Raw genomic sequence first — 14,805 nt, 5'->3', positions numbered from 1 at the left:
AACTAAATGGATGGAATTGTATTTCTATATTGGCTCTCCAATCCTTGGAACTTGATGTAAATTTGCCAACAGAAATTTGAAATTTTGGGCATAAAAATTGATGATGCGCTAACTATAAATCCTGACAATTATGATGAAACTTTCGTGAAATGCTCCCTCATGTGGGAATTGCCCTCATTTTTCAATTTTTAAAGTTGATATTAGCCAATGGGACACCACTTATGCTTTACTTTTTACTGCATGGATGGGGACGTATGTTGGCCATTGAAATTGGAAGTCTTTTTTGTAGAGAAACGTATCAAAGTAATTCTAGTGGAATTAGGAAAGGAATGTCCGTGTTTTCGTTTATTTATTTATAGTTAGTAGAAATATAGCACATTGTCACCCATCCTGCACAACAATTTTCTTGATGCGTAGATGGTTTTATGTTTTACAATTTACTTTTTTGTTTATTGCGTATAGTAATATTTTAACTAGTATATTATACTCTGAAGATGTTCAATTGCATCAAGTGGATCCGTGGCGCAATGGTAGCGCGTCTGACTCCAGATCAGAAGGTTGCGTGTTCGATTCACGTCGGGTTCAGAATCTATGAATTAAATTGTTTTTTGTTTCTTTTAACAGACTTTCAATGTCTTAAAGTCAACTAAATCTGATCTAATTTTCTAAATTTTGCTGTTGCTTACTTTGTTGATCAAACCTGTTATATATACTGCTTTAAGTAAATCTGATATCATTTTCTAATTTGCTGTTGCGTACTTTGTTGATCAAACCTGTAATATATATTCCTCTCTATCATCTCTACCTAAGGTTTCAGCTCATCGCTCGTTATTCTGCTATCCAACAAATGGATTCCATGAGGTAATAAAAGATATTTCAATAAGTTCCAAAAAGGTGTTGATTTACTGAGCCCCTCTCCTCCTTTTCCTTTCCATTTTATCAGAATGTGGCGAACTATGATTAACTTAGTTGTAACCTCTGGAAACAACATAATTGCACATCGGATCGCCCATGATCCATCCTTTTGTTCTTTCTTGCCATGCCCAAAAGGAAAGCATCAGTCGAGCAATGGATATGACCAGCATATATGATCCACAGCCCGGCATTCTCATGACTGCGTGAGGATCAACGTGTACTGCAAGTTTGTTGTATGCTCAATATTAGCAAAGCACATGGTGCCCCCAATCTTCAATCTTGGACAAAGTTTACAATATGGTGTCTGTGATAGAGAGTGACAGGAAACATTTGTTCACATCATGGCAATGCACGTGCATCTTGTTACTTAATATCCCGGTGGCCAAAAGGAAGATTATAATTCAATGGGATGTTTAGCAATTCTCTCAACCATTGATTTTGATTGTGTGCCTTGACATGCCCATTGTACTGCTTAGGACTCTTTCCCTCCCTAATCTTCTGCTTGACAAAAGTGGGTGCATCCAATAATTGCACAAGATGTTCCCACAATTAATTCAGATGAACCATTGTGGATTGGCACTCGGGGGAACAAATACATGCCTCGGGGTGAAGAAGACAAATGGTGTTTCACATAGGTTGATTGATGAGGACTACTAGATGCTTGAAAAGGTATCAAAAGAATATAAAGCTCGACTGTGGTGGTGGAGCATTACTTGTTAATTTTGCATGTACGTTCCCCGCCTTTCTTGTTAACTTTGCGTGCAAGCTGATCACTGTTGGTTTACAACAAAGATACCGCAGTATCTTATATTTTGGTAGCCTTACCAGGTTTTTAAACTAAAAATGCAAAATAATACATCTATGAGAGAGAAAGAAAAAAGAAATTCATATTCATGAGAGAGAATGAATGTGACTATCTCTTCTTCTTGTAAAATCATTATTCTCATATTACAAAGGATCGTAATCATTACATGATAATTCAGCACTTCTGGATCAACTTGCCAGGTTTGAATATTCTAGGATTTGTTCTTTTATCTTGTCTATAGTGAATGTTACAATACAACCTGTGCATTAACACAGAAGATCTCACATGTCATTAATGGATTCAATATACAATCTGCACTAGAAAAAATACATGGGGATTTTGCTCGCCATTCAGGGTGTATTCTCCTTCCAGTCATTGCTTGTCAAAGACGCAGAGGAGACATTCGGTGTCATTCAACTGTAAACACCGGTAGTAATATTTCCACTTCCCGAAATGTTGATCTTATACACTTTCAACTATGTATACAGTTGTTGTAGGAGCAATATGATGAAGCCAATCTTACTCAAAATCAGTCTTTCACGAATAAAAATCATGGCTATTCGCACGGTTTATTGGTCTCAAGCCTATTGAACATGGCCGATTACTGTATCTTTGGCTGTGAACATGAGGTGATCTCTCAAGCAACTCATGTGTTAGTCGTTCATCCATATTTTCAAGAGCTCCTCCACTCGCCTTGCGAACATATTCCATCCGTGATTCTCTCGGTGTTGTAGCATAACAATCATAATTCCGTGACGGCATTGTTTGGTTCTTAGAAACAAATTGCCATTGAGAAGAATCTGAGTTGTTAACTGTTACATGGAAACCTGAAGAGATGTTATGTCTTCCTCCATACGATGTTTGTCGGGATCGATGGGATAGGTTGGAGTTATTTCCATGGCCACTTGATAAATCAAACCCTAAACCACCTATTGGAGGTGTTGCAAAACCAGATAGTAAACCCCCAAAAGGCTGATTTGAGGATTTTGGTGAAACAGGGGCACTAATGGATGGGAACATTCCAGATCGAGTAGCAGTGTAGGATGAATCACTGCACAAGTTAGTTAATAAAAAAGTATCATTATATTTATGCACTCGAATTTGATACTTCTAGATCTTTTATAGAAACATAACAGAAACAGCTTGATTACCTTGCATTCCATGGTCCATGACTGATATTCCTTCTGGATCCTTTTGAGCTACCCTCTGTTTCATACAGCATGCTCCTTTCTCCTACATCCTGTTCCATATCAGTGCGAAGTTAGAACACCAAAAGGGATAGAGTCATTTTTTGAAGCAATATACATAGAGAATTATTGTGCTTTATGTGCACATGCATGTAAGCCTTGAAGTAGGAGTAGATATGAAAAGGAAGGTATGGACATTTGTATTTAATTGATTATATTTGCATCAACACTACATGTCCCCCAAAGTGGAGGTCTAAAATCTATATATCGAATAAAAACATGTAGGAACATCATCATGTGGTTGAATCATCGGGCTGACGACGCACTGGGCAATGATCAATCCCGTAGTGATCACGTTCCTTTGTGTCCTTGCCTCAAACATCTTAAATGTTTGACATGCTATGCCTAAATGTGGCATTTTTTATGTAGATGTACATAGTGCTTTTGCATGCGAACACATGCCTTCTTGGATCAGTTCCCATGAACTTATGGGTTCATTTACATATTATAATCCTATTAGGACTTTTTGGACACCTTGAAAAGGATATGTTGAGACAATAAAAGACTTACTTGGGAATCCGGAGTGACCATTGCATGTATGCACTCAACAACATCATTTGCGATCTGAACAAAGGGATGTTCAAGCAATGCAGCTGCAGAAGGTCGGTCCGCAGGATTCTTTTGCAAGCAAAGTCTTATAAAGGATTGACCTTCAGGGGAGATGCCATCAGGTATTGGAGGGGTCTCTGCCCTTGTAACCTTAAACATGGCTGCAACCTGAATCAATTAGGAACAAATAAATCAATACAACAGTTTTACACATGCATTTTACCTCTTGTGACAGTGCTACTACTATAAACGATTCTCTGAGCAACCAAACAACAGTATACAAAATAGTACAATAACAATATAGATAGATAGATATAACAAAAAAATAGTGCAAAGAGATATTAAGACAGTCTAATAACAGTTGCAGACTGGAAATGATACAAGAAAGCAGGTAAAAAGCTTAGTAGATGTATATGGCAACACTCAACTGCAGATGATTTCCACATTAAAATATCACTTACCCCTTCATATTCACTCCATGGAGGTTTTCCAGTCACCATCTCAATAACAGTACATCCCAGACTCCAAATGTCAACTGCATATTCATACCCTGTGTTTTTCTGCATGATTACCTGTAATAATTCCCAGCACTGAAGCATCAGCACAAACAGGAGAATTCAAGTAAATCAAACATATATTAAGACAAATCCGTATACTATCCTTAGATATATGATGAGAGTGACACATTTTAAATAATGCATCTAAGAAGTTTTATGCACATCTAAAGAAAATCAAGAGAATCTTTAGAAAATTGGTTAAGTAGAAAGATGAGTTGGATAAAAGCAATAAGAACTTGCTCTGTACTACATACCTTCAATTAAAAGTCAATGGCATACACTTAGGCTGAAATAAATACAGTTGAACCTCCTGTATACAGAATTGTAACACTATCATTGGACAGTACCAAACATTTTTTTGTTTCTGACGTCCTTGAGGCAAACAGTCAGGTAAGAAGAAAATTCTGACTACTAATTTCATGGATGCAGCCTCAGATGGTATCCAACTGATCACATCCATGAGAATGGCATTTGATTCACGCCAATCAAAAGGCTGCATCATGGAGAATGGAGCCACTGCTCTAGCCCCAACCTACCCTGCCCTAAGAGGCTAGTCCTAACATGGCCATCAGGAGCAGTGGCAACAGTAGTAGAAATGAATGGAGATCTCCTCCTCCTCTCTCTCCATTGTCTGAACCTTGTGCCACTTCAGTTGCCTTGGGTTTGAGTAGGTAGAGCCTTGGGATATATAAAAGGTTTCATAGGAAAGCCATGTGCAGATACATCAAATCTGGTCTATATGATCTTTGCAAAGACATAAGTGCCAGGTTGCACCATGTGCCCACCAATCCCACAATGGCTAGCCGTACATAAACCCATAAATGTGGGTTATTAAGAGGAGGGGGGGGGCGTAACTTCAATCTAAATAATATACAACAATTCCATTTACTTTTCATCTATTTTGCTTAAGGTTATTCTATGTATGCTTCTAAGTTAAGAATATATCTTCATCGATCATCTCATAAATCTCCTGATTGACACCCACACATACCAATGTAATTCTCTTTCGCACTACAATGTTGGAGTATATGCCTCTAGAGCGGCTCTCCTTACTAGAGAAAGAATGTCGGCACTATGTGGACATGATGAGCTAGCTATGTTGGAGCATACATGATTACACCCCTCACACAAATATCTTCATCAGGTGCATGTTGCACAATAATGTATATCCAGAATAGGCCACCACCTAAATCTTGCATAAGAAGAAACCTTTTGAGGCATATGATGGTCAAAAACTTGTGTGTTCCTATTTCAGAGTATTTGCTTCAGTTTTAGCCATGCGTGTAAAGAGCAATGTATTGGAGTTAAGACTATTGAACTGGGGATTTGAGGCTAAGACAGTTGAGAAAAGTATAAGACACAATACTCAACTGGTACAACAATTGACTAAAGTCAAATTATTCAAACAGAAGTTCTTACTGGTATATATTGGTTCCAAGTCAGATTTAGAGAATAACCGGGTCTCTTTCTTCATTGAGTATTCTAGTACCTTAGAAAGCAAATCTTTGGCTGGATTGCATTAAATGATACGCATGGCCATATGAGCGGCCTTGGCAACAATGATTCCAAGTGTTTGACACTGCTCGAAATAAATCAGAGAAGGTTCAGAGTCAAAAGTCTACGATTTCATGATTCAGATAGATTATTGTGGTAAATTGATGTTCCATTATGTTGCTCTTTTCATCAACTACACTTGCAGTTGTTGCGAAGCTGTCTGTGTACTTGAGATGACACACTCCAATAATTATTTGATCTGTCTCGATAATTGTCACCTAAGCTTGATAAGTTGCTTATTTGTCAAGTTCCTTCATACATGATCTTCAAACTTCTTTCTTGCTTCATTTTTTCCAGGCCCTCTTGATGTATACATTTCTGATGAAAAGCAAAAATGTTCACCCAGTGGTACCATTATATTCTATTAGTTGTCACGTCTATAATGACCATGCCTGCTCCAGCTATGTCTTCAAAGATCTTAGCTGCACAGCCAGCAGTTATAGACATTTCCACAGCCAGAACTCAGTTTATCAATTTGCATAAATATCTTTCAAAAATAGACGAAAAACAGCGTGAAAATTTTCAAAGCACTTAGCAAACAAAACCTAAGGTATGTGAGAGATTGTTTCAATACAAAGAAATAATGAACCTAATGGATTGTGTGAACACAAACAGCATACTTAAAGCATCATAAGACAGAATAGAATATAAATATAAAGGGAACTATTATGAATGATTTCATAAAACAGATAATTATTGAATATTCAGATATTAGCATACCTCTGGAGCCATCCAATAAGGACTCCCCTTGAAAGATAACGGGGTTCCCCGATCTTTTATCTGCGAACAGTCCAGACAAGATGTCATGGCCAAATGAAACTCTGATATAAATTGCATAACCATTGAATAACCTAAGTTCCATACTATTATTTAACTCATCATCATCGATGCTATCAATTTTTATCATGTATGCAATAATGTATGCATTTATCATTCAGAAGTCTTCTGTACATCATCGATGCTATCAATTTTCATAATGTTTAAGAATAACATCATCAAGAAGACATTTACATGTTTAGCCATGCCAAAGTCTGCCAATTTTACTGTTCCCTCTTGGTCCACAAGAATATTTGCCCCCTTGATATCCCTATTTAAGACAAGGATGTGGTCAATTCCAGAAACACATAGAGATAGATGGATCACAATGTATGATATTCAACTATTCAAAATACTTGTAAATAGACGATACACAAAAGATTACAAGTCAGCATACATGGTTACATCGTATCTGATATAAGTTAAAACTACTTACCTATGAACTGTGTTCATGCTGTGCAGAAACTGAAGTCCTTGCAGAATCTGACGAGTGTAGCGTCGTATAACTGGCTCTTCAAATTTCTTGAATTCTTGGTAGAGTTTGTATATTGACCCTCCAGAAACAAGTTCCAAGTATATATACAGACTTTTCCCTATCTAAGAGATGCAATTTACAGCATTTAAGGATACCACAAAACATGCTAAAAATTATATAAATAAAATAAAAAGATTCCAAAAACTATTACCATCTCACTCCCTTTGTATTGTACAATATTAGGATGGCGGAGAGAACTCAAAAATATAATCTCCTGTAAGTGACATTACAAACATGAAAATAAATTCTCAATCAAGACCACCACCATATTATTACAAAAAAGAAGCGTTATAAACAATGTTTTGTTATAAAGATACCTCAAAAAATCTCAATTATCACCTGATTTAGTTGCTTGGCTGATTCTTTTGCCTTTGGGTCATCTCCTATTGACTCCACTTCTTTTATGGCACAAAATTCTCCAGTTTCACTGTCAAAATTTTAACATTGTTTTCTTAAGCTTTTGTGCATGAGTCATCTTACTTGTCCAACTCAACTATAACATAGCTATCACCTATGGATTCCTTTGTAGACTTTGCCAAAAGAACCACTTCCTAACAAACGCCCCTTCTGCCATTTCCCGGCCGAGGTTCCCTGCTCACTTGAATTCCAGAGAGGTGCTGGAGAAGAGCGGGGTGAAAGAGGAGCTGAAGGAGAAGCAGTAGTTGTACCCGATGTGGGTGGTCGGGGCAATGGATGTGCGTCTGTCCATGATGACGAATCATATCCCATTCCATTAGATAAATGATGGCGAGGAGAGACAGCTCGGCTTTGTGAGATTGGACTCAAATCTGAACTTTGTCTTCTTTGTTGCATCGGGAAATCACTTGAAATTGAATTATGACCAGAATTATGACCTGATGCAGGACTAGAGGCTTGTTGTAAATGACTAGTAGTAGGATTCCAAGGCCATGGTTGTTGTTCTGAAGGGCCCATCTTTTGTGGACTTAGAACTGGACTTGAGAAAGTGCTGTTTGAAGCACTACCATTCACATGTATGTGAATGTGCAGTCCACGGCCATCCACTTGTCCATTTCTGAATGCTACCCTTTGTGAAGCAGCAGCTGAAACAGGGCTCCCCCCATCAACTCTTGGAGACAATGTAGATTGCATGGAAACATGTGCTGGAAACCTTTGGGACTCTCTATGTAACAAAAAAAATTAGATAAAACGGTTCAACTTTCAGCAAAGACAATTAAAAAATTGACAAGTTCAATGGCTTTGTCGAAAACAAAAACATATATGCAAAAGTTCCTTTGGCACAAGGAAAAAACTTTGATCATCGTTTCACTAATTGGCTCAGGGCTTAACAATATCTGACAAACTGACACAAACTAAAAAATGAAAACAGAAAGAATAGGAGGTTCTCTTACTCGGAGTGGTATGACTTTAACACATCCACTTCTGAAAACACCCTCCTGTAAGAAGAAGAAGGAAACTCATGGCCACCACTTTCTGATGAGCAATCACTCGAAGCAGAATCTGTAAGGTACCCCGATGCACCACCTTCAGGATTCCTGTTCTCCATAGGGCGTGACCGTGAGGAAGGAAGTGGAAAATGCTGTTTTTCATTACGCTGCACCAATGACTTCTTATCGACGGGAGGGAGTGGTAAAGGCAAAAATGTATCAAGATTACTTGGGGTTCTCGAAACTGTATTTGAAGCACATGGTGATTGAGAGATCCATGGTATTCCAGAGTTTACCTTAACAGAATGATCAGAGTTTCGCCATACATTGAAATTATCCTCATTGTCTGGGTACCTTGAAACCCTATTGTTTCCAAACCCTTCTAATCTCGGGGAGCCATGTAGAGATGAATTGACACGCTCAGTCTTCTGGTTTGACCTGTCATTGCTGCTTAGGGATGAATCTTCAAGTTTAGCACTATTTGTTTTCTTCTTCGAGTCCTTATTCCGCTTAAAGAAGAAAGGAAATGTCGGCATCCCTAAGATGGTCTTTTACCACCGTATGTGGAAAAGGCAAAAGCTGAGAAAAACCCTAAAACACAACGATCACCTTAAGATTCTGAGCTTGATTGATGCCGCTTTCTGCCCCTCTGAAGAAAACTATCTCATTGCCGGAGAATTGTTGCCAATAAAGTAGTTTTTACAGTGTGCTTCAAAATCCAAAGACTTCTGAGCTAGATATTTGTTATGTTATTCCTGAATCATTACCAGACATAGTTCCAAGAACAATGTGCAAAAGAGCCCAAGGATTTTCACTTTATATGATCTCCAATTTATGAATCAAGGCAAAAATGATGCTGTCATGGATTTCACGCTAAGGTCTCGAATTCAATTCTAGATCGTTTGAGCTATCCTCTTTCTTCTTTATTAAATGATCTCAAATTTCCCCATCAACATGATGATAAATTATGTCCACTTCATATGATTTATGCATCAACAGGAGGATTAACCTTCCATGGATGTGTAAGTATGGTCCACGTTCAATTGTGGGTATTTTCACTTTAAGTGATCTTAGACTACTTTTGCATAAACATTAGTATGAAGCTTCCATGGATGTGTACATAAGGTCCCAAGCTCAATATTGAATTGTGGTAACTTTTCACAGAGAGAAAGAGAGAGCACAGACCTGGTTCCTATATATAACAAGAGAATGTGTGAAAAAGGACAAAAGACATGTAGGGTTTCACCTGTAATCTGATGGATATGTATAGTCTGCAAGAGATGATGAGTAGATCTTCTTCTTTTTTTGTTTCTGCTCTGTCTGTTCTGCAGAACTGAAGGAACAAAAAAGGGAACAAAAAAAAGGGCCAAAATGAAGAGAACCCAACAAAAAGCAAGATGCGATCTATGATGGGTATTCGTCAGAATTCAAGATAATAAAGCTTTAAGCTACTAATGGGGGGGGGAGGGGGAGGGGGGTAGAGAGAGAATGGATGGAACAGAGCTAAGAACAAAGAACACAAACGAAGTGAAAGGCAAGAGACAGAGAAGCTTCTCATGTCCGAAGTGAATAATTCTGAGACTCAAAACAAAACAAAAAAAGGTGAGCAGAAACAGGAAAAAGAATCTTCCTTCATTCACTCTTTCCATTCCATGGATGATGGATGGTTACCATTTTTAGTTCAACTTTGAGGAGTCAGAACTTAGAAGGGAGTAGAAACAGAGTAAAAGCAAGCCCATAAGAACAGAACACCCCCAATTTGGTAGATACTACAGAAAGAGAGAGAGAGAGAGGGTCCCTAGTCATGTCTATCATGTTAAGATTCATGACTCATGACTCATGACTTGGACTTGGTCCATGAGGCACACTCTCATTGGATGATCATTGGATCATTGGATCGTACCGAAGGCGGGTCCCAGAATTATCTTGGTATAATTAGATCAGAGTTGTGTGTGTACTGTGTGATGATGTATGTACATATAGATAGATACAAATCCAATTGCGAAACAAAAAAGAGAGGGAGATGTGTCGACCCGATATATGTGCGAGAATGCCTTACAAACCAACATAAACATCATAGATTTGTTGCTTGCAACTTGGCTCCTTGTATCGATAAATCAAAATGCTTGCGGCTACATTTGACCCATATTATCGGAAAACATATAATCTAAAAAAGAAGGTATGTAAGAAATGCTTTTATAATAGGGAGAGTGTGTTTGATTGATGTTGCATGTTGCTCATGCCAATTTTGATTTCGACAATCGAGTGCAACAGATTAACATTCGAACATATTCTGATCATGCTTCTGTCCTACGTTGACTCATATCATAATGGTTATCAAAGCCACATAGACCAATATCAAAATGTTCATTGATATCTTCAATTGGCAACACATATAGCTTATCCTGATGCTTATTGACTACATAGAGTTGTATTAGAATGATTATAGGCAAAAACAAATTCATGTAAGAAATGCATGTAATTAAAAAAAGTCGATGCCAATATGCTAGTAGACCAAAGAGACTAATATTGTTATATTGTTAGAGAAAAATGTACAATACTGCAATGCTTCAAAGTTAATCTCATCAAAATGTATACAAGTGACATGGTAAGAATTTTGTATTTTTTTTTTTTGGTTTAAAAATTGTTGTCTTTGAGATTCAATAAAAAAACGTCAATTATGTTGAGCATGGAGTGAAAAAGAATCCTCTAAGAAAGAATTAAAAATAACCTTTGTCGCCTAGTTCTTGGCTGCATGTTGATAAATGATTTTATTGATCAATTGCATATTGTGATAGGCTAATCAAGAGGATATAATAACTCTTATTTTATGATTTATTTGAAGCACTCTTGTATGCTTGTAGCTATGGAAAAGAGTTGAAGATGCAAATTTGTAGGCACATAAATTAAGAAATTTTGTCATTTCCACACACAAGAACCCTATTTTTTCATTTTTACCTCAGGAAAGTTGGAAGTAGAGTCAAGCGGATGGCTGTCATCGAAGAAAGAATTTTGAGTTACTAAATCTTTTCATGTGAATGGGTGAGGAAACAATGTCAATATGTCATCCACCTTCGTATTTATACAACCTTTTGGTGCCTATGTTATGCTAACTAAGTCATTAACAATACATATACCTTTTTATTGGGTATGAGATAGATTGTTGGAAGTAGATAGAGAGAGATATTTTTTTAATGCCCATGGGGAACTAATTGCGGTTTATGAGATGGGGATGAGCTCTTTGAGATAGACAAATAAAATCATTTTAATGTCCACTGGAGGCCGATTGCAATATATGAAACAAGGCTTGCCCAAGGTGAAGATCAAAGTTTGGAGAGATGAGGGGAAGAAGAAAATGGAAACGAAAATGTCAGTGATAGAGAATGTGTGTGTGTTTGTGGATTAGTACTTATCCATATTAGTTTTTTTCACTTTGGCTATCTCTTTAAATTTGTTACATTCACCATGACATTGGTAGACATATTTATGCAATATTTTTTAATGTTTCATATAGATATGCTTTTGTAGTTTTTCATGGTTCACGTTGCATTGAGGTTTCCCATCAATAAGAGAATGCAGTGCTAAACACATACATTTGTGTGTGTATTAATGTGTCCACGTATCATTTACCAATGGCAATTGTTATATGTTCTATAGAAGCAAATAAAGATATATCAATGAAACTAATAATCATATTGCACGAAGATTAAATTAAACATATAAGTTTATAACCTATAGAGAAATAAAAAATAACATTTTTTGCATAGGGCAATTGAACATCCCAATGAAAGCTAAAAATTAAAAATCAGATTACACCCCACGATTATTTATTATAACAATAGAAATCACGAAACAAATAGTCTTAATCTTCCTTAAAATGGAAGACCATGATTACTTACAAATGTAGAATATCTCATATGGCCTATTCTTCATAACGTAACAAAACTCCACAAACATGTTTAACACATATTTACGTGTGCTCTCATAAGAAAGAGACCAATATAATTATCTTTTGTTCGAGATCATTATCGCACCAATGTCTGTATTTATATTAATTGGGAGCCGAGGGACTCCATCCTTAATGATGGTTTTTATAACCCCCATTAAGAGAAAAAAGAGACATATCTACACCTCTATACCACATTTGTAGTGTTTATGTGTTACAAGCATCGAATGGTTTTGGCTAGATGGGAGCATGTGAGACTCTTTGACCTTTTTGATTCACAAAAAGGAGTAGTTAGGATAATGCGGTACTATTCTCTACCTATTATTGTTTATTGTATGCGTATCCACTTTGAATTATCTCTTGATTGCAAAAGTGATGCGAGTTTGATGTATGTTGTAATCAAAGATTTGATGCCCTTCGACCTCTTGTTAGGCACTAAGGTGAATGCCTCCATTGTTCCTTTGGCACTAAATTCATAGACCAACGTACGATTAGGTTACCTTTACTTGAAATATGATATTCATTCATGATAGCGTGTTTTAAATGCCAACCAATTTACAATGTTTTTTGAACTTTATTTTCTCTCTCAAAAGTTCCACGTGATTGTTGTAATAAACACATGAAAGTAAGTGATTAAACCTTGTAATGTCGCATTATGAAATCCAAAATTTCATGGATTTAACAACTATTTATCGGCCATAGTTTCTCAACCTTATACATAGCATTTGGGTACTTGAATAGAAAAATTTGTTGCTTAATAGAGTCATCTTTTTTCTTTGTTGTGCATGGATCTCGTAATATGTATAAACATGTATCTATAGTTACAAGTATGGGTTAGTGTAGTTTGGTCTTGGTAAATCTTATACCTTAAAAGAAGGCGAGTTTAAATTATGGAACATGTTGCTTTAAGCTTAAGATTGGAACTCATAAGTCAAATAATGTTTTCACACAACTTATCGATAATTTTGTGTAAATAGTTTATTTGCAGAATTAATGTTCTAAGATGACATTATTGAAGTTGACAAGACTAATATCTTGTTCCTAGATTCTAGATTCCAAGTTTGCATAAGATGAAAATATTGGCATAAAACAAGACACTTTGAAATCATGAGATCAAGGATTCTAAGAGATGCAAACTTCCATATAATACATATCCTTCTTATCTAGCTTTGAGTAATTTATTTCAATAATGTCCAAATGTATAAGGAGATTGAAGAAAAATAGAGAGACATGCCACTTGCTATCATCATATGAGTTGGGTGGGGTTGAAGGTAAACCCACTTTTGTATATGCATTAAAGAGCAAAAGACTACATTTGAACACTTATGAACAAAAGACTAAAAAAACCGTTTTTATTATTTTTTTCCAAATAGGAATATACTCCATTAGTTAAAATCTCATTCAATACACAACTTTATAACCTTTATCGGGTAGTCATTACCTATTTCCATATGGGCGACATCACTTATTTATCTTACACTCAATAGCCCACATGTTTGTGCTCTATGTTTCTCATGTCACTCACTCCCCTCTTTCATCTAATGGGAGGGAGGAACAACCATTTGGGCACTACGTACTACCAACATATATCCACTCCAGTTTTTGCAGCCATTGTTGTAGTACACCATCATTTTCTGAAATTCAGCCTCATTAGTTTTGAAGCATTATCTGTTCCATCAATTCGCTCATATTGGGCCCTCAATGTGTGCCATATTAGCTTAATAGATTCTGCTGGAGGCCGTTTGTTTGCTGAAAATACCCTAGTACATCTTGTTATCCATATGCTCCATATGATAATGGATGCAAGCAACATCCATAGATCTCCAATTTTCTGCTTCTGGGCACTAACTATAGGTGCCCTGTTATTAGTGATCAATCGAATAGTTCCATTCTCCCCTATGTACATTGCTTTGCATGTGCTATCAAATTTCTCCACATCATCATCAAGACAGTTCCAACAAGCATGTCCCCATTTGAGGGTAAATGAGCTACAGGCATGGCATAGCAATCGTAATGCCCTTCCTCGTACAACCGTTGCCTCATGACATTCCCATAAACAATGGGAAATGCTTTCTAGTTGTGCACATGCACTACATCTAGGGTCTACATTGGGGCCTTTAGCCCACACCCCTATTGGCAAGGCTCTATGCATAATAAGCCATAAGCACATCATTATCTTGCGGTCACCACTGTCATGCCATATCATTTTCCAGAATTTAGCTAATCTCCTTTCACTAATGCCCTCTTGTATCCAATATTTATGAGCTGCAATATCTTTGTGATCTTGTTCTAGAATAATTTGCCTCCCAATTTTCGTGTACTTGAAAAAGTGAACCAACTTGGCACCATCAATTCGTCCTTGAGTTCTCCAGAAATACATCATTGGGTCCCATGATAGCTGATTTGAATGCCCTTATATCAGCCAACACATTGTCGTTGGTTTGATCTCACTCGGCTTGGGGTCAACTATCATAT

General features: G+C 36.9%; 1 protein-coding gene and 1 non-coding gene across 2 annotated transcripts; one reads left to right on the top strand and one right to left on the bottom strand.

Annotated features, from left to right (window-relative positions):
- Positions 1–513: 513 nt before the first annotated feature.
- Positions 514–585, top strand: TRNAW-CCA (transfer RNA tryptophan (anticodon CCA)). The gene has a single exon. It is a non-coding gene; the product is annotated as a tRNA-Trp (tRNA).
- Positions 586–1,782: 1,197 nt separating this feature from the next.
- On the bottom strand, positions 1,783–9,823 carry LOC147859259 (mitogen-activated protein kinase kinase kinase YODA-like). Its single transcript, XM_087325296.1, has 12 exons — positions 9,422–9,823; positions 8,349–9,358; positions 7,490–8,119; positions 7,318–7,405; positions 7,130–7,192; positions 6,880–7,040; positions 6,639–6,714; positions 6,348–6,407; positions 3,978–4,088; positions 3,478–3,684; positions 2,872–2,960; positions 1,783–2,771 (listed from the first exon to the last, which is right to left on the bottom strand). Exons 2-12 carry the CDS (start codon positions 8,918–8,920, stop codon positions 2,258–2,260), a joined length of 2,571 nt encoding a protein of 856 aa, XP_087181422.1. The 5' UTR covers positions 8,921–9,358; positions 9,422–9,823; the 3' UTR covers positions 1,783–2,257.
- Between the last annotated feature and the right edge of the window lie 4,982 nt (positions 9,824–14,805).

The sequence above is a fragment of the Azolla caroliniana genome, unplaced genomic scaffold (genome assembly GCF_043228905.1).
Source record: "Azolla caroliniana isolate FFs.n. ecotype wild unplaced genomic scaffold, voAzoCaro1.0.p SCAF_10, whole genome shotgun sequence".
NCBI classification, from domain to species: Eukaryota; Viridiplantae; Streptophyta; class Polypodiopsida; order Salviniales; family Salviniaceae; genus Azolla; species Azolla caroliniana.
Note: the sequence above shows the minus strand (reverse complement) of the source record. Positions and strands in the feature narration are given on the sequence as shown.